Here is a 19,905-nt window from a genome sequence, read left to right as displayed (position 1 = left end):
TGTGTTTATTTTATCGCCCTCTCTGCGGGTTGTTTATTTTTCCTTTACCACTCAAGAAGAAGATCTGTGTGCTTCTCTGTAGCTACCTTGTGTTCACATTAAAAGACTCTGTTTCTGTTAAATCGCTTTTGGGTCCTCACTTACCTGCATAACACTTTCTACTTACTAATAGCTTTGTACTTGCTTTCTTAATTTTCAGATAATAGTTTATCAGAATATATATATAAAAGTTCTCAAAATAGAAAATGTGCCTCTAATACAATTTAGGGACTTATTCAAATTGTACTCTATTTATGGGGAGCCATATTTTTTCCATTTTAGGATTTATTTTAATTTGTCAATCATTTGTTTTCTGCAAAAGACAAACATACAAATCCAGTTTCACACATTTGTGATGCTTCATCTCATCTTACCCTTATTTCTACATAATTATGTCTTGTACAGAAATAACTTGTGAGCTTAATTCAACCACATTTGGAGTAACAAAGATCAAACCGGAGGGAAAAACAATTTTCAGAGCTGGAGAAAGTGTGGAGATCACCTGCACTGAAAAACACTGGTTCTTTCAAACAAAAGAAAACATCAAATCATTTACATGTGGAGAGAATGGACAGTGGGATTATGAGCCTGTTTGTGCGGGTACCGTATATGATGTTTTTTTATTATAGAAGCATTTTTTCAAGATTAACACATTTCAATTAATAGTAAAATTCCATCACATTAAAATGAATAATCTTTATATATTATTCATATTTTGAATTAAGAATTTTGAATGAGTTAAAAAAATGAGACCTTAATAAAACATTTTGTATAAATCTTAATGGAACAAGGAAACTGACCATTAGTGTATGATTTGTGTTCATTAATTTTAAAAATATATATATACACATTTTTTTATTGAGTTTTAGTTTTTTTTTAATCATTTAAAATTCTTTTTTATAAGATTGATAAGAATTAAAAGATTATAGAGAAACATTTGTACTGAATTTATTGCATGCTATTAAAATAATGTAAATCTTGTTTCAGAAATTAGATGTGAAGTTCCACGTGACGAGCATGTGTCTAGCCCAGAATATTACTTCAGTGGAGATCTGAAATTGGAAAAAAAAAAAGCTTACTACTGCGTGTCTGGATATGATCAAATGTCAGCAGAGGCCACATGCACACGAGATGGATGGACACCAAAACCACTGTGTGCAGGTATGTGCCCATATGTGCATTTATCTGAATTGCTAAAACACATTTCTTGAAACCATCACTCACTTTCTCAAAACCCTAAATATAAAACCAAATTTTCTAACCACATTCAGAGAACCTCTGACTCTTCTGGCTAAATCATACAATTGCCTCAAAACCATTTAATCTGTGCTCAAGATCAAACACACAGTGATGCAATATTAAAAACACTACAGATCATTCGTTAGACACTACATACATAAATAAATAAATAAATAAATATGGAGAACACAGAATCCAAAGCATGCAGTTACAGAAAAAAAAGTATATTGTAAAAAAAAAAGCAAACAAATTTAGCAATTACATAAACAAGTATAGTAATGGCAACTTACAGTAGGAAGGTGAATAAATGGTATACTGTATGCACTGCAAGTGTAGTATTGTTCTGAGTATAGTATTGGATGTGTGTATATTCAGCACGTGCATACTGTGAAAATACAGTGACCCAACTTGCAAAAGCCAAAAAGGTTACAGTAAAAAACTCTAAATGCAAGCATGTTACAGTAAAGTACACTCAGAAGAGTTGTGCAACTGCAAAATCAAGGTCAGTGAGAGAGATTGATTCTGCTTCAGTATCATGTCTTCATGTTGGGTCCAGCCTGAGGACTTTGTCCACATCACAGACAATGTCATCTCTGCGGCAAAGGGGAAAACCCTAAAGCAGATCCAGCCTTGACAACATTCTCCACACCTTGCTCTTTTTCGTCCTCATCCTCTTCCTCCTTGTTCACCTCCTCTTATACACACACACTTCTTCCTCTCCCTCTTATTACCATCCATTATTGGTATCAACATTCAGTGCAAGATTTTGAGTCAATTTTGGCACTCTGAACTGAACTTCTCGACCATTAGAAATAAGTGTTAACGCTGGCAACTGTGCTGTAGTTGTGTTGAACTTTTGCCTGTCTGTGTATAACGTTTTGAAACTTAAGTGCATCACAGTGCGAAATGTTTTTTAGTGAGTGAGAATGTGTTTAAAGTTTTGCAAAAAAAGTGCATTAGATTTGCAAACAGCGTTTTAAATCCCTGAACTTGTTTAATTTTTAAAGAAACAGTGATTTATTTGACAAATTGGTTTAGGCTATTGAGAATTTGGTTCAGAGAATTGAGTTTAGTGTTTAGCAATTCAGTAAAACTGTACAAATCTTACATAATACAACATAAATGTCATCCTGGGTTTTAACCCTCTACACATTTACCTGTAATTCCCAGAATGAATAGACAAACATACAGCAATGCACGGGTATGTTAGTTAACTATAAATACGATAACTTTTTCTTCTGATAGGGAAGGAATTTACAAGGACAAAAATCAGCTGCTTGTCAAATGGAGAATGGCACGTCACACTCCCTAGGCAGTAAGGTCACATGCCTAATTACTAGTCGAGTTTTATTAGCAGTGTTTGCAAGCGTCACAATTGATAGTATTAAAGTAAATGCTCAACATTGGTATGTAACTTGACTCTCTTGGCCAAGAACCAATGTATAGCAACCACCCAGAATAACTTAGCAACTACAAGTCTAATTTAGCTCTATAGTTATAATATATTATAAAGAAAAATCAAACCCAGATCTCTTCTATACAGAAAGTCATTTTTAAAGCATTTTAGAAAAATGACCACAAATTCTCATATTAATAATGTGCATTACATTAATAACATATTCTATTGGTTTAATGCCATTAAAAGGCATGTGGCTGATATTGAGATTTACAGTATTAATGCCACTTTTTCTTGGTCATCTTAAAATAGTCTAAAATTAAAAAATAACTTTGCTTTGCCCTCAGGGAAATGTGGGCCACCACCACAAGTGGACTCTGCAGATACAATCAAAATTACAAAAACTGAATACAATTCAGAGGAGAGAGTTGAATACATCTGCTTTAATAAATACACACTGGATCTGCATCACCCCTACTCCAAATACTTGACCTGTGAACATGGCCAATGGAGAGGGAATATTAAGTGTTTAAGTAAGTATGAAAACTCTAAACATCAATGACAGATTAGGCTTTTCTTACTGTATATATTATTATTATTTGTAAGTTTGATGTAACCTTAAAGTTGAAGGTTGTGCTGTTGAATCAATTAATGTACAGTATATTGTAACAGTGACAGTGAGATGTGTTTGTTTCAGAGCCTTGTTCAGTGTCGGTGGAGGAAATGGATAAAAGAGGTATAGAGCTGAACTGGGGTGGACGGAAAAAGCAACACAGTCTCACTCCCTACTCGTCAAATGTCTGACGCATGGCCAAGGGACCCTGGCGTCACTTTTTTGACGCACTGGGTATACCTTCGGCTTCATTTTTCAACGTGCGGGGCAGTCCCATAGACTTCTATAGAACTCAACAGCGTTGAAATTTGACGTCTTGGGTCGATCAACACCGCAACCCGTTGTCTGCCTTGTGGGTCGAGACAACAATAAATAAAAATAAAAAGGAATAGGCTACCAAAATGATCTATGCCAGGGCGATTAAAATGGCGGCACCCAGATAATTTTTATCTGGCCCTCCAACTGGTGTTTGATGTTTAAAAACCCTCGCAATCTGATATCAAAGTGCTCTCAAAAGTTTAGCGCGTTCATCAGCGGTGAGTTTAACAACGCACATTGTGTGCAACCACATTCAGCGGTGAGTTTAACAACACTCAACTGCAGGTAAAACGGCATTCAGAGGTGAGTTTGACCAAAGCAACGCTCAACTACAGATAAAACGTAATTAAAAGGTGAGTTTAACAACGCTCCAATGCGCGTGCAAGTATGCAGTTTAAGCGTTTTCTTCTCATAGGTAAACACTGCTTTATCTAGAGCATGCTGGATAACGTATTTTTATCGGAGGTTTGTTGATTTTAATATGCTACGATTGTGTTCAATTAACCATTTTTTTTTAAATTATTATTTTTATTAAATCCTCTCAATTAATAACGCTGACGTCACCGTATGGGCGATCCCAAGGTCCATTGCGATTTTCCACTCGGTAAGTAGAAGGGTTAATTAATAGAGATGGATATTATTCTTACATTTACACATCAAAAACTGTTGGATCAGGACAAGAAATTGTGTTTAGAAACTTTAGATTTGTAAGTTGGCCTTTTTTATGACAAGAAATGATAGAAGACATTATAAAAAATATAGCTTTCTGCACCAAATGTGCAGGCTAGCAAAGTTAGCTAATTGAATTCAAATTCATTTTTGTCGCATATTATCATGTAAGGTACAATCATAGGGGAATGTAAGATTTTCAGATTTTTATTACATAGCCCGGGCCTCAACTATCCAACATTATAAATGTTCAGAATGAAGAACGGTGTTGCCAGATTGGTTTGTTTGACAGCCTAATTGTTAAAAATCCATTGTATTAACAATACAAATTAATTACTACATTGTATCTCATCAACATTTTTCAATATGAAATAAAACAATTTATATATACATAAATAATGTAATAAGTAATCCTGTCATAAATTATTGACTGATTCATATATATATATATAGTAGCTTCCAAAATAGGTGCACTCTAAAGTGCACTGTAGAAAATTCATGCCATAGAGACTGATATAAGTGCATGGTTATTGTTGCAGTGACACTAAATTAGCTAACAGTTAACCTTAAAGTTAGCTGCTCAATCGTTCTCATTGTTTTGGTAGAAAGCAATTATGTTCAATAAGTTGTGTTGTGTTTGTTTACACTGTCTAAAGTGCACTCTAGAAAATGTGTGTGTGTGTGTGTGTGTGTGTGTGTGTGTGGTGTAGATTTCAAAATGTCTCGAAAGAAGTTCAGGCCTTGCCCCTCCTGCCAAGCACCTAACCAGGTGAGGGAAAGTCGAATAGAGCATTATGTCCAATATTCAAATATGTGGTTTTAAATGTTATACATTTCTCTTTATTAGGTCATTTGGACACTATAAAGTATACTCCTACTAAACGACCCTGTATGATAAGTGTTCTGTGTTACAAAACAGTGATAATTTAAGGCGTCTGGTTGATATCAATTTTGATTGCTTGTTTTGCACCAAATGCCATAGGCAACATTGATTTAGCCTGGGTGTCTCCTACATCTGCCACTTTCACTGTATGATAATAATAATAATAATAATAATAATCCTGTGTCAATCTAGAGACGCATATTCTGAATTGCATTGTGCTTCGTGTGTTCCTCTCTTTCCTGTATACAGCCAAATTAAACTGTATATTGATTCTACTTCTTCTCTGTGACTGTGGATCTGATGTCTCACTTTGGTATACTTTTACCAACACAGGTGAGCCGCAAAACCTGCAGCTCTTGTTTCGCAGCCATCTCCCAAAAGAAGAAAGTAGTGGCCAAAAAAGTGACCCTGGACAGGAAGTGGGGGGAAAGTGTCCTAAAAAACAGAAATGCGGGAAGAGTGGTGGACTCTGCCCATATTGCAGTAAGTAGAAATGCTCATATTTCATTAAGCAATATGATTTGTTTCACTTTCATTAATATTTTGTGATAGGGCAAGGGAATTTCCTTTTTTTTTCAATAGGGTGGAAAGTAATGCAGTGGGAATAACTAATGTTTGCTGTCTGCATTTATTTATTACAGGTGAAAAAACTAAGTGCATTGGGCTATGTCCCAATTCTCTTTTTCGCAAAGAAAGATAAGGCCTCTGGAAAGTGGGTGTCTGATGTGGTGACCCATCTGCTACCCACTGAGGACAACCTAAAAATTGTGGCCACCATGAGAAAGGCCTACAATTTTGTATTGATCAAAGAAGGTAGGATTTGTGTAATTTAAGTCATGCCTGTTTTTTTTATGATGGTGAAATATTGAAAATTAACATTCACATGCAATATTGTAGGGAACTCCATGACGACATTGCCCGAGCCACACCCTCAGGCCCAGCCCGATCCACACCCTCAGGCCCAGCCCGAGCCACACCCTCAGGCCCAGCCCGAGCCACACCCTTAGGCCCTGCCGAGCCACACCCTCAGGCCCAGCCCGAGCCACACCCTCAGGCCCAGCCAGAGCCACACCCTCAGGCCCTACCCGAGCCACACCCTCAGGCCCTGCCCGAGCCACACCCTCAGGCCCAGCCCGATCCACACCCTCAGGCCCAGCCCGAGCCACACCCTCAGGTCCATCCCGAGCCACACCCTCAGGCCCAGCCCGAGCCACACCCTCAGGCCCTGCCCGAGCCACACCCTCAGGCCCAGCCCGAGCCACACCCTCAGGCCCAGCCCGAGCCACACCCTCAGGCCCTGCCCGAGCCACACCCTCAGGCCCTCCCCGAGCCACACCCTCAGGCCCTCCCCGAGCCACACCCTCAGGCCCTGCTCGAGCCACACCCTCAGGCCCTCCCCGAGCCACACCCTCAGGCCCTCCCCGAGCCACACCCTCAGGCCCTCCCCGAGCCACACCCTCAGGCCCTGCCCGAGCCACACCCTCAGGCCCAGGCCCAGGAAAAGGAGACATTTTATATTTTAGATTTACACCCTGTCTCTCTCCCTGTGAAGGAACAACCCCCCCCAAAAAAACGAAAGTGTAAGTTAACTGTGGTCTTAGCACACCATGTATGAGTTTCTCCTTTTTGTAATCATTATTCATGAAATACAGAAATCTTTAGGTAAATTTAAGTGCAATCAATTACCGTAGTTAATAGTGAGTAATTTTCAGTGGCCAGTCTGATACACAAAGGAGTTTGTCCTCGCATGCATACCTTTCAGTACTGAACACGCACACTTTAGGAGTAAAGCAATGAGCTTGAGGAGAGATGAATACACACACACACACTCACACACACATCAGTGGGCAGCCCAGGTAGCTTATCCCCCCCTATCACTGTTCACAATCTGCTTCAATAACCTTTGGGCTAGGCAGTAGGATAATTAGGCTAAATTTCGGCTATGAAATCAATGAATCTGATGGCTAAAGAGCAGTTCATTCCAGGAACTATAACTATAACGATAAAAGCGTCCAGACAGACTGACCAGCTATAAGCAAAGTCTCACCTTGTGTTAATAAATGTGATGGCTAAGATGTGATAGGTTCTTATTGGTTGTTAGCTTTTCTTTTTATTGTTCTCAAAATCGCTTTAAAAGCGATCCCCAACGATATTGTTCTCAATGTCGTTATAGTTTATCATATTAACGAGAACAATATTTCTTTTTATATAGTTATCGTTTTTGGTGTGAATGGCCCTTTATATATGTATTCTTTAGTTATTTAGCTGTATTTTCTGACGTTTTCAAAGTTCAAGGACAATGCTTAAAGTTGTTCCCCAGGTTTTATGAAACTAAGAATTTAAGTTTAATTTCTAGTTTTTTTACATTTTTGGTTAATTAATATTATTATTATTATTTTTGTCATTTTAAGGTTGCCGGAAATGTAGTAGGCAAAAAGTTTTCAAATATGACTCCATAACAGGACGAAGGATAAATGAGGTAAGAAATATATTTTTCATTAGGCTGTCTGATCATCTCTCCATTGTCTGTGGCTCATCTGGCATTTCACATATCACAAAATACTGACCATTTAAGCATTGGTAATTTGAGTCCATTTAAGTTCAACTGAAGGCCAAGTGGCCTTGGCCTAAAAATTATGAAATTCAAAACCTGATTATATGTTTGTGTCTTTCTGTAGGGGCAAGAGGAAGTAAGGGTGAAATGGTTACCTTGCTCTGCGTGGTAAGTACTGCTTTATATTGGTTTATATTGCCTTCATACATGTACTCTGTTTCCACTTTTTACCATCTCATAGGTAGTGGATAAAGGTTGAAATTTATATTGTAGCACACACAACTTTAAATGTACAGGTGGGTCTCAAAGTTTTGCAACCAAAAAGCAGCATTGAAAGAATTGTCATGTCCACTAGGTTTTAGGTCCAGCGTCAATGCAGCCTTCTACCTGGAGATTTTAGAGCATGGTTCCATCTGCTGACGAGCTTTATGTACATGCTCATATCCTTTTCGAGCAGGACTCTGCCCCTGCCACAGGGCCAAAACTGCTAGTAACTGGGTAGTCTCGCGTAGCCAGACCTTCAGACTGACGGCTGAAGGTCTGGAATTCATAGCAGCTTTCTTTGGTCAAGGCCCGCCCATAAGGCCGTTTGACCGACATGTCAAACAACCAATTACAGTTCGTTTCGTTCAGCGTCACGTTTCGACGCGTGGAAATGTCCCCACAACAACAGACCGGCGTGCAACAAGTCAGTCAGCATAGAAAATCAAAGGAGAAGAAAACAAGCAGTAAGTCATTGATCTGTTCGTGCACGTATAACAACAATGGCGTCTGCATTACCACATCTGATCAAAACACCGAGTAAATCAGTAGGAAACGCAATCACACGTCTGCGCTTTGTTTCCCGGCGGACCGAAAATAAACGCGACACTCGCGCCCCCCCCGGAAATCCGATAAAATTCAACCAATCAGATGACGACTTCGACATTCCTGAAGTGTTTCCAGTTAAGTGTACCATATGCATCAGACGTTTAGCCAACGTTCCGTGGGCGTGACGTCTGAGGCTGAGACTAGTAACTGGGTTGCTTAGCATGGTATTGCTGTGCTTAACTCGTCTCACCTGAACCCCATAGAGAGGACAATGATAGAAACCAAACCCAACATTACAGACAACTTCAAGGTCACTATCAAAGCAACATGGGCTTTTATAACACCTCAGCAATGCCATACACTGATGGCCTCCACACCACACCACACTGATGCAGTAATTTGTGCAAAAGCAGCCACACCAAGTATAGAGTGTATGCATTAACAATTTTTGATAAGTCAGATTTGTTCATTTATTTTCAAAAGGTCGACATTTCTGTATTCCTCTTTATTATAATATAGTGAGTTGATTGATTTTTTTGGTTTTCATGAGCTGTAATCAAGATTAAATCAACAAAAATTGCTTGAAATATTGCACAATATTGTAATTGTAGACCTATCTGTATATTAATTACACTATTGGTTACACTGTTGGTATAGGGTGGATTAAATGCAGTGTCAAATATTGTCTACAGGATTTAGCCACTTGCTCTTTTCAGTACTATGCATAATTCCCCCTGTGTAATGTCTATGTAGGAAGTAGACATTCACCAATATATTGGCAGAACATCAGTATCGGCCAAGATCATCCTTGTTGACTGATATCAGCTATTGACTTTCTATGACTTTATCTATGAGAGTGGCTGATGTTTATCTGTTACATTTCATCAAGCACTATATATGTATAGGTTTTATAAAAACAATGAAATACAAGACCGTACAATATTTTTTGAAAATATTTATGCTGTGAAACTATTGTTAAAATGGCTCCTGTTTTTCACTGTTCTAATGTTATTTTTTTTTACTGATACTTACAGTGGAAAAATCTGGGAGGAGACATGGGAGCCAACCTGCCAGTTCTCACCAGGTGCCAACCATGTGTAATGTCACACATTGGTCTGTAATTCAATGAGTTAAATACCTGCTATGAAATGTCAAGTTTGCCATTACGGGCACAGCCATCCTGCTTGCGGATGTGACTACTTTAGATGAGGAGGAGCCGCGTTACACACTTTCAATGGTTTCCACCCTAACATGCTGTCATGCTGTTTTTTTATTTATTTTAATTATTATTGATTTTTGTTAAAAGCTGTGTTCAAATAAATCTAAGTATACCATTATTTCTGTTTGTCTTTCCATTCACCTTGTGGGTTAGCCAATCATATGAAATCTTCAATGCATCAAATGATATATTGTAATGTGATGCACAAAGTATGTAGGAAGGTGGGACATGTTTTCATTCATATTAATTGACACCATTAAGGAACCGTTGATTCCACCAGCTAAACCATACATTTTCTGTATAAAGGGTAGCTGAGGTAGGCAGGGGTGGATAAATTAACAGGCTTACCAGGACCAGAGGTCAAGAGGGTCCAGAAGCCTCTAAAAATTTGAAAGCATGCTTGGTGTTATCAGATTTAAAAAATGTAAGCGTTAAATAGGTGAAATAGCTTATTTCCTTATTTGACAGTGCTTACAGTGGGTAAACTTTGGTGACCATATCCCTACTCGTCAAATGTCTGACGCATGGCCAAGGACCCCTGGCGTCAAGTTTCAACGAAAGAGGTGTACCCTTGACGTTGTTTTTCGACGCGGGGGTCCGTCAGATAGACATTCATGTTAATCCCTAATCGTCGGATTTAGACGAAAGGAAATCAACTGTCCATCAACGGTGATGCCCTCGTCACTGACTGTGACGCTGATATCGTCACTTTATGCGACTGTTGGTCACGTAATTTAATCTATTGATTCGTTTGACACGGATTTATTTATTTAGCCTATTTATTTCGTCATTTTCGTGATATCAGCACGTTTTTTAAACTAACGTATTTCAATGGGAAGCATCTTTCTTGATCACAGCACGATTCTTTCTGCCTGTCAGGCTACAGAGAGCTGTTTAATCAACATTTATTCACGAGGTCTTATCATGGTTTGTGTATTTATTTTAATGTTATTATTTCGGTCTTATTGCCAGGGAAGCTGGATTGCTTTGTTTTTTATTGATATTTAAAAAATTATATTTTATCACTAGGAAATTGCGCTGAAGAAGTCTCATTCCGGACACATCGCGATATTTGGCAGTAGTTCACGTGTGCAAGATGTTGGTAAGTAGTCGTAAATACGCTGTCCTTATAATGTTTGATATAGGCTAATGTATTTTCTGTTTGTCGATATTAATCAGATTAGCTCACGTTCAGTCACTGCATTATATCTGTCATCTCCACGGAGGTTTTGCGTTTCATTGCTTTCTAATTCAAAACAGGGAGATTAAACAGCTGTCACGTGACGTTATAGTCCTAGAACTTTAATAAGTTAATCATATTCATATCAGGTTTAAAGTAATACAATAAGTTCCAAAGTTGTATTTTTAGTAAGCACAGTAAAAACAACACTCACCATGCTTTTACCACAGTAACATTAGTTTTACTGTGATAAGTGTAGGAAAAAGACCGTTATCACAAAACTTACCATGCTTTTACCACACTATTGGTAGTTTTAATGTGATACTTATTGTAAATGCACAGTAACCACAACACGTACTATGCTTTTACTACAGAAACCCTAGTTTTACTGTGATAGGTGTGGTAAAAGGACAGTAACCACACAACTTACCATGCTTTAAACCTCAGTAACCTTAGTTTTACTGTGATGGGTGTAGTAAAGGACAGTAATCACAAAACTTACCATGCTTTTACCTCAGTATTGGTAGTTTTAAAGTGATATTTGTTGTAAATGCATATTAACCACAACACTTAGCATGCTTTTAATGCTTAATAATGTAACATCCTATATTTGTAAGTTAAATCTGTACTTTTTCCTTTAAATAATCCTATATATTATTCATAATGATTCTCTTTTTCAGCTGAAAAGACCAAAAGGGCCTTTCGGACTCAGTCAGCTCATTATTGTTTGAGGACAAGTAAACCGAGGAGACGGACAGCTGCAAAGGCAAATATTCACAATGGTATGTATGTGTTGGTTTTAACCCTAAATCAAACATTTTATAAAAGCATTTGTTGTTTCTTAAACCTTTTCTTACAAAACCCATAGCCCAATCAGTACGAACATAGTTCATAATTCACATGATTTAACAAGTTGTCAAATTCGTACGATACTCGTACATATTTATATAGTACATAATTCTGCGATTATCTGCGATTAGCATGCGACTGATAATCCTTACTTGTGTTTTAAGAATTTTTGCTTAGTTTCCTTGCCTCCAGTCCTTATGGAATATTTTCATTTGAAAAATAATTGGTTTCATGTTATATTGATCAAAGGGTTAAGCAAAATGACTGTCTCTGCAGCTGCTTCTCAATCCAGAAGAAGGGATCCTGTGCATGAGGAAGGCCTTCAGATAGAAGATTAAGAGTTGGCAAGTCTTGGTGAGAATACTGAGTGTTACAGTAGTATCATTACACTACATTTTCCAATTTCCACCATTTATTTAATCATAATCAAGCATTATGTTTTGTCAGTTCCACTACAGACTCACAGTATAACTGATATATACTTGTGTGTGATCATAATCATGAGTATAGCCCTTTTAAGGACAAGTGAATGTATATTTTTGTTTTTTAGAAACAAGACTCGAGTTAAGGGACACCATAACTGCAGGTCAGGTTCTGGATGGAACAGACAGAATGGTTTCTGCTTGGGAACAAAGGCAGCTTCTCACAGATGTGAGAATGAAAACTGCTAGGCCTATGCTTTTTGATGCAAAGCTCTCAGCCGAGAGAGTATTCATCCAAAATTGTCACAGATGCTGTGCTGTAGAAGCTGTGATCAGGTGCCTGGACTGTGTACCACTGGACATGGAGTTCCTCTGTGCTACCTGTGACATAGAGGCCCACAAGAGAAATGTCTTCCATGACAGAGAGGCTGTGTTTCATGGATTTCTTGAGCCCGTTCCCCCTACAACTGCTGTGGTGGTGGATGAAAATGGCAGCCTCAGTTTTGTAAACAAAGTATGTTAAAATTAGCATTATATCAAATTGTCTCATACTTATAGTGTAATTCCCCAAATGTTGTTGTAGCTAGCGCACATGTTTATATTTAACAGAGTTTCTAAATGGCTTAGACATTTTTTAAACTCAAAAGTGCAAGTGTGAAATTGAATAGCTGAATAACAAAAGTATGATTGGTTTTGACAGTTCTGACCAGCATATCTTTGACCAGCTAAGTCAATTGCGTCTTAATATTTTTCAAAATGTGCTTAAGCATTTACATGTTGTTTCAACATAGTGACAATTACAGTTGGAATAGTGGTGTGGCCAGTTTGGATTAATTGTAGGGTTTTAAAGCACTATTTTGAAAATGAGGTTAGCGTTTTGGGAAATGCATCTAAGGGACTGAGGAGATGCTGTAAATACACCCTTCATAACTTCTTTCTGTTTTGCAGTATGTCAACTGCCTGTTCCTGCACCAAGGTCAATTTGTGAATGCACTCATGACCTCACAATCACTCCAGGGAAGCATATTTCTGTGGTCACCATCAATGGTGTGTTGTTCTGAAAGCCCTCCTTTTTGTGAAAGTATTATTGTACTATAACTTTACCGCTGTATGCAATGCAAAGCTTTTTATCACCATGTCATTTTTAGGTAATGCCCAAATGCCATGTCAAATAGCTAATATATAATATATTTGTATCTCTGTATAGAAGGCAATCTGTTGCAATTTGATTACTGAAATTATTTTAGTCTTTACTACATTATATTCACTTGTTCACAGGACGATATGATGTCTACTTGCCTCGGAAATCCTGTCCATCATGCTCTGCAGAATGGACTCCCGAGGTGAAGGACCTGCCCGTTTATCGGTACTGGCCAGCGAGCACCAGCTGCCAGACCCTATACAAGTTTGATGTCTTCACCTCGTTTGAACATATGAAGGTGACGGCACCAGCCATGTCCAGACAGGCCTTCCTGAAAATGTTGGAGCACAGATCTGTTCAAGCTGGAAGGGTAAATCTGCCTGAATATCACTGAAACATATAACAAACAAAATTATATTACTGTATACCTAATATTTAATTATGGGTATTGCTTCAAAAGATCCTAACCAAACATTTCTTAATATGCAGACAGGTAGTATCTGTGCTGATACATTTCAGCTAAGCCTTTTTGAGTTTACCTTCTGTCAATACAAAGAAGAGGATATGTGGCAGGTCCATCACTTTGAGTGTCCAGCATGTTCTCCAGACATGTTGGCTGTCTGCTCTGATGGAAACCGAAAACATTACCGCTTCAGCAAGTCAAAAGGGTAGGTATAGGTATTTTTTAGAAGTTTATTTTAGTCTTGTCTTACACAAATAGTAGCCATTCGGGTTGTCTTTGAGTGATCATAACTTACATTTTAACAAATAGTAAATGTAGTACTTGTGATTTTTATTACTGACGCATGTTATCTTATGGACAGGACTGAGGAGCCACCCATATATGAGGGCTTGTTTCTTGCCAAGGACGAGGAAGCTGCTACCTTTGTTGACCATGTCAGAGGCAACATAAGAAGTGTATGAACATTTGATTGTTTTTTTTGTATAATAGTTGTTTATACAGCTGTTTTGTGTTTTTATGTACCTTAAAATGTGTTATAAACTGACTTTATAGGCAAATGACAGTGCTGTCTGCAGTACTGCTAAGTTCACCGCTGGCAGAGAGATGTCAAAAAAGTCTGGTTCTCAGATAGACGAGGAGGGCATTCAGTGTGTGTGTGTGTGTGTGTGTGTGTGTGTGTGTGTGTGTGTGTGTGTGTGTGTGTGTGTGTGTGTGTGTGTGTGTGTGTGTGTGTGTGTGTGTGTGTGTGTGTGTGTGTGTGTGTGTGTGTGTGTGTGTGTGTGTGTGTGTGTGTGTTTGTATATGATTCTTGAGTCTGATATTTGAGTTTTAATGGCAATCCAAGTCTGAGTAAAAATTGAAAGCAATTCACACGTTTCCTTGCAGAGTGGTATTTATCTAATCTTTATAGTAGCCAAGTATTATATTTATCATATATTTTGTTATATGCACTCAGTTGACAGAGATGTGTGCTTAAGCCAGGCCTTACTGGGTCAATTGATTCTTAACCACTAGATTTTCTTCTGATTTATCAGACATGGGTTTCTCTTACGAGGACTGAGCCATTACCGCGGAGAAATATTTGCTTATCCAATGTTTCTTCAAAGAGAGATGTCATAGAAGGCAAATGTTACCTTCTTCTGTATGGATGTTACATGCAGGTAATTCTCATTGTCATATTGCAAATCCAACTCAATGATTAAAATGTCTTGTTTCTCAGCTTTACAGTTATGTTAGTCATTTTAGATTTCAATTAAAAATGGATCTTTGTTACACTCACATGATGCTGCTCCTGCTTTTTAGGTACTGGCCCTACCTTAACAAAGTAGCAGAGGGTTTACCAGAGCTTCTGCCATTGACAGAAATGAGGCCATTCCTGAGCGTCTTGCATGCCAAAGCCCATACAGCAAAATGCGAGGTACATTTAATAACTTTAAGTCTGGTATGGCTGTAGTTATTGAGAAATAATGGGTCGGATAATAGAACGTGCTGTGTGTTATCTTTCACCAACTGCTTTTCAGCTGCTTGTTCAAATTTGTAGGACAGGGATTTTGTTTTTCCCCGCCAAATAAAAGCTTGGGTCATGAGATGTTTTAGAGATAATTGTATGAATTAATGTAGATATAACATTCAAGTAATCTTCAGTGCAAAGGATTATTTTTACATTTGTGCATGTTATGCCTGATTGGATGATGTTATATCAAAACTCCTGAAGTACTGCTACATAACACTTCTCGCTCTGTTGCAGGTGAGATGGGGTGGCAGAAGCCAGGATGGAGCAGGAAACACAGTGGGAGAGGAAGTGGAGCAGGTGTGGTATTATTGTCAGTATTTTAACTATGGCTACAAAGAGTCTTAATAGAAACCATTACACCAAAAGGTACTTATTTGTCATCTAAGTAACACACCTGGTGTGAGGGATAAATCACATCCTTTATGTATGAGTTAAAATAAAGAATAGGCAGTTCAGTTGTTTTCAACAATTCAAAATGCATACATTTGTAAGGGGTCCCAAATTCCTAGGATAATACAGTACACATGCTTTCTGTTAAACCACAACTTCAAGATCTATGGTGTGTACGTAATATTTTTATGTAATGGAGACCAAAATTTGATTGTATTATTTTCTTTATAGGTGAACAGCTTTCTGTCCAGGGCAGCACTTGTCACAAAATACATGACAAAGGCTGGTTGGTGTTACACTTACACTACACGCTGTGGTAGCCTAAATAAATAATAATAAATACTTAATATTGTTTTTATAGGTAATTAAAAAACAAAGTTTATCTGTTCTGTTCTTACGAAAGTTATCATTGTATTACTTCAAGGTAATTACCAGTTCAACTAACTTTTAGTGATATGGTTTTGGCATGTCTGTTGGGTTACTCTTATTGCCTTTTGGATGTGAAATCTTACTTTTTGGCTTGTGGGTGCATTATTGTTTTCATTAGGAAGAGTGAACATGCTAACGCGACAGGCCATGGGTTGGAACAGAAGAAAGAGGGACAACCTATATAATATAAAACATTCCTTGTCCACTATTCCATTCCTTTCCCCAACCAAAGGCAACACCTTCAGGTTGAAGAGATCTATCTTCGACCAGGTAATGCTACTGAAACGCTTGGAGGAGGAGCAGAGCATCCTGGTAAAGGAGATGTCTCAGCACATCAAGTACCTTCTGAAGCAAGTCCAAGAAGTGGAGTCACTCAGAGGACAGACTTTGGAGGGGATCAAAACCTGCAGTATGTACAAGATCTTTAGATTTTAGTATTATGTATTTGTTTATAATATATAGATAGATAGATATATCTCCAGGGAACTCTACTTTATACATTGAGTTGTGATCAGGCACTTCTCTTTCTATTTTTTTCCACAATTCCTCTACAGGTTTCGTTGACCTGACAGAGGTCAACGAAACAACTGGCTTCAACTGGCTTCTCAACACATAGGCTCAACAGTGTCCTCAATCGGAGCGGTCACTCACTTAGAAGTCAACACAAACAGGCTGTTAATGCATACAGCAGTATAGCCACTATGGAATTTGATTTTCTTTCCATACATGAGGACATTGAGGAGTGGGATGACAATGGCTTCGCCAGCCCTGAGTCTGAGGAAGAAGACACCTAAAGACCACTGCCAAACAACACACAGGAACTGGAGATTTGTACAAAAAATCTTGCCTTGCCTTTGTTTTAAATAGCTGTACCAAAGTATCTACAGGAAAGTTTTTGTAGATTTTGTGTGTATTTTTATTTTAAAAAATAGAAAAACATTGATTTATTTATCTCTTCTGACATTTGAGCTTGCTGGTTTCAGACCAAAACTGCTTATTGCTGCTTCTCATCATCTATGCATGGAAACATCTAATGAAGATTCAATGGCAGTCTGTAATTTTAACAAGTATAATTCTAATGTACTTTGGTATTTCCATAATGTATGTGGATTTATACTGTATTTGTATGCAATATGCATATACTACCCATATTATTTTTTTGTTATTTGTAGTTATAGCATACTGAATACTGTCAAATAGCATTGAAACCATAGATGTTTTTCTTTTATGTTTTCCATATGACATCATCTAAATGTACATACAGACAGACAAATCCAAGCATTTTTCACTTACATCCTGTAAAACTATAAAGAAATGTCTTTGTTATGATGCATACATTTGCACCACTGTAATAAACCCATTTGATTGAATTGTCTGTTGTGTGAACTTAATATGCCAGTTAAATCCTTCAGTGGTGGACAGTAAATAAGTACATTTACTCAAGTACTGTAATTAAGTACAAATTACTGGTGTTTGTTCTTGTGTATTTTCTTTTCAGAAAACTGTTGAACATGATGGTTGTCTTGTGTAGACGCATTTTTGATGTGTAAATCTCACAAACAGATTACATTTCCTATAGAAATGTAATTTTTGGTTTTCATGAATGTGAAAAGAAAAGTGATTTATTTTATAAACCTTATTTTTCTGTTAGCTAAATTTCATATTCACAAATGTAAATTTTCTAAATGCAATCCTCTTTTTGTAAGATTTAAACTTGAAATGAAAATCTATTTTGAATCTATTGAGTTCTCAAAAAAATGTAAAAGCTATAAGAACAGTGGCTGTGTTTAAGGATTTGGCACTTAATCTGGATTAAAAAGACTGAAGGAGCTTAATCTGGATTGAAGGACTCAATTGTATTATGTTATGACAATAACTGTTGATGTTTTTTTTTTTTCCTTTTACGAGCATTTAATAAAAATAATTTAAAAAAAAACAGATTGCATTTCCTGTGACTACTTCAAAATAAAAGGTCACTTGTGTTTTGCCAGTTAAATGCTTTTAATGTGAAGCTTTACAACGGTGGGGTTTTGCACACAAACAATATGAAGAGTATAAATTAAGGTACTCAACAGTTTATACAAGTACAGCTAGTACATTAGTTGATCGACAGAACTTTAATAGCCAGCTATTTAGTCATGTCATGTAAAAACATTTCATGGTTCCATCTTAACAAATGTGAAGATTTTCCTCTTTTCTTTTTGATTATTTTAATATATATTTGTAAACATTTTTAGGTTTAGACTGACGAAACAAGCAGTGTGAGGGTGTTACTTTTGGGCTATGGGCTCTCGATTCATAAAAATAAAAAAATCAGCAAATTCATCCATAATGAAATAATCATCTCATGCAGTCAGAGACAAAATTGTTCAACCACAACCAACTACTTTTACATTAGCACATGAGTACAATAATATCATGATAATAATATTACAACGTTTTTCTTTCAGCTTTGAATACTTTTACTTTCAATACTTTACATTTTCCTGATTATGCTTCCATAATTTTACTTAAGTAACATTATGAATGTGTTATTTTGACTTTTACTTTTACTTGTAACAGAGTATTTGTCCAGCAAATTATTAGTACTTTTACTTAAGTAAATGATCTGAAAACGTCATCCACCACTGACATCATTTGAAGTACTTTTGGACACCTAATTGCATCTTTAGACCAATGCTGATGTTCATAAGTTTATGATTCTGGCCAAAACACTAAAATAGTCTGTTTGTTGCTTTGCTGTAGTACATACGTGCAGTATTGTTATAATACTAAATTTTAAAAAATATATATATAAAAATTGAGGTCGGGGCCTCAAAGTCCTCACCTAAACTATGCCTGAGCCAAGGCTGTGTCCATGAAAAGTTAAAATTGAAACTTTGCCGTAGGACTAAAACAAATATATTGTTGGAAAGGGCTTGACCTGGAGAGTAACATATGTCAGTCTGAAGGTTGTAAATGGCTCCTGCTTTGAAATATTGACCTCTGAACCTTGATTTTGGTGCATGTTGGAAAGCTTGTCATTCAGGAACAGAAGGGGCTACATACATGAAACCAACTGTTATAAATAGCTCTTGACTTCAGCTATATGACTATACCCATATGGATAGAGTCACCAAGAGGGGGTGCTGTCAAAAATGGTCAAACTTGATTTTCACCTGTTTAACAGTAAGGTATTTGAAATTTTATTACACAAATGTGATTCACATCAGCTTTAACCCATCAGTGTACTCTTACATCATTATTTACTCATTTCAATTTCAGTATATTGAGTCATATATTTTTAAACTACAATTCCCTCTAGCCGCGCCATGCCACTTGATACTAATTAGTATCGTATTTGTAGTTTTTCCTGTTTGCAAAGTTAGGCTGTGAATAGGGTTGTAAAAAGATGTATGCACTGAATATATTAAATATCTAGTACAGCCAAACTAGTACTTGTACACTGTATTTAGGTGTTGTATGATTAGAAAAAGTAAAGAATTTATTAAAGTGATTTATTAAGGCGATTTTAGCAAGTAGGCCTATATACACGCGTTTCATGATTATGTTCACTCTCGGCGGTAGTTACTTAAAGTAGTTCCTTAATTACACCTCGGAAGTGTAATTAAGGAGCTTTAGGCATTTGTATATTGTTGAATTAAAATTTCAAAACGTTTGTTCGGCCGCCATGACTTAAATAAAAGTGCTCCTGTTTGCTTAGTAATGTTGTACGTGTATTGTGTACAATACTGTGCTATGTAAATAACGTGGTCAATGTCAGTGTATGGTCAATGAT

The 19,905-nt window shown here is 37.2% G+C and overlaps 2 protein-coding genes across 6 annotated transcripts in view; both read left to right on the top strand.

Annotated features, from left to right (window-relative positions):
• Positions 1–14,256, top strand: part of LOC143735529 (uncharacterized) — a 47,277-nt gene extending 33,021 nt beyond the window's left edge. Inside the window, exons 5-17 of the mRNA XM_077225717.1 lie at positions 445–639; positions 1,027–1,200; positions 3,022–3,207; positions 3,372–3,472; positions 5,491–5,640; positions 5,850–5,970; positions 7,836–7,879; positions 10,770–10,842; positions 12,515–12,705; positions 13,140–13,167; positions 13,470–13,702; positions 13,852–14,000; positions 14,157–14,256. Of these exons, the coding sequence (XP_077081832.1) occupies positions 445–639; positions 1,027–1,200; positions 3,022–3,207; positions 3,372–3,472; positions 5,491–5,640; positions 5,850–5,970; positions 7,836–7,879; positions 10,770–10,842; positions 12,515–12,705; positions 13,140–13,167; positions 13,470–13,702; positions 13,852–14,000; positions 14,157–14,256 (1,745 nt within the window). The remainder of the gene's footprint in view (positions 1–444; positions 640–1,026; positions 1,201–3,021; positions 3,208–3,371; positions 3,473–5,490; positions 5,641–5,849; positions 5,971–7,835; positions 7,880–10,769; positions 10,843–12,514; positions 12,706–13,139; positions 13,168–13,469; positions 13,703–13,851; positions 14,001–14,156) is intronic.
• Positions 3,845–17,494, top strand: LOC143736107 (uncharacterized). 5 transcript variants are annotated; one of them, XM_077226702.1, is made up of 21 exons: positions 4,539–5,043; positions 5,491–5,640; positions 5,799–5,970; positions 6,055–6,737; positions 7,569–7,636; positions 7,836–7,879; positions 9,556–9,605; positions 10,770–10,842; positions 11,601–11,702; positions 12,046–12,123; positions 12,320–12,705; positions 13,140–13,238; positions 13,470–13,702; positions 13,826–14,000; positions 14,157–14,250; positions 14,830–14,955; positions 15,098–15,212; positions 15,543–15,605; positions 15,930–15,984; positions 16,246–16,536; positions 16,682–17,494. In XM_077226702.1, exons 16-21 carry the CDS (start codon positions 14,939–14,941, stop codon positions 16,741–16,743), a joined length of 603 nt encoding a protein of 200 aa, XP_077082817.1. In that variant the 5' UTR covers positions 4,539–5,043; positions 5,491–5,640; positions 5,799–5,970; positions 6,055–6,737; positions 7,569–7,636; positions 7,836–7,879; positions 9,556–9,605; positions 10,770–10,842; positions 11,601–11,702; positions 12,046–12,123; positions 12,320–12,705; positions 13,140–13,238; positions 13,470–13,702; positions 13,826–14,000; positions 14,157–14,250; positions 14,830–14,938; the 3' UTR covers positions 16,744–17,494. The 5 variants fall into 5 exon arrangements, with proteins under 5 accessions (XP_077082816.1, XP_077082817.1, XP_077082818.1 ...); XM_077226701.1 differs by lacking the exon at positions 6,055–6,737 and having other exon boundaries at positions 3,845–5,043; positions 13,822–14,000; XM_077226703.1 differs by lacking the exons at positions 4,539–5,043; positions 5,491–5,640; positions 5,799–5,970; ... (11 more) ...; positions 14,157–14,250; positions 15,930–15,984 and having other exon boundaries at positions 14,889–14,955; positions 15,560–15,605.
• Positions 17,495–19,905: the final 2,411 nt, after the last annotated feature.

This window comes from Siphateles boraxobius, unplaced genomic scaffold, assembly GCF_051911475.1.
Source record: "Siphateles boraxobius isolate OS27281-9 unplaced genomic scaffold, OSU_SipBor_1 13, whole genome shotgun sequence".
Classification (NCBI taxonomy): Eukaryota; Metazoa; Chordata; class Actinopteri; order Cypriniformes; family Leuciscidae; genus Siphateles; species Siphateles boraxobius.
Note: the sequence above shows the minus strand (reverse complement) of the source record. Positions and strands in the feature narration are given on the sequence as shown.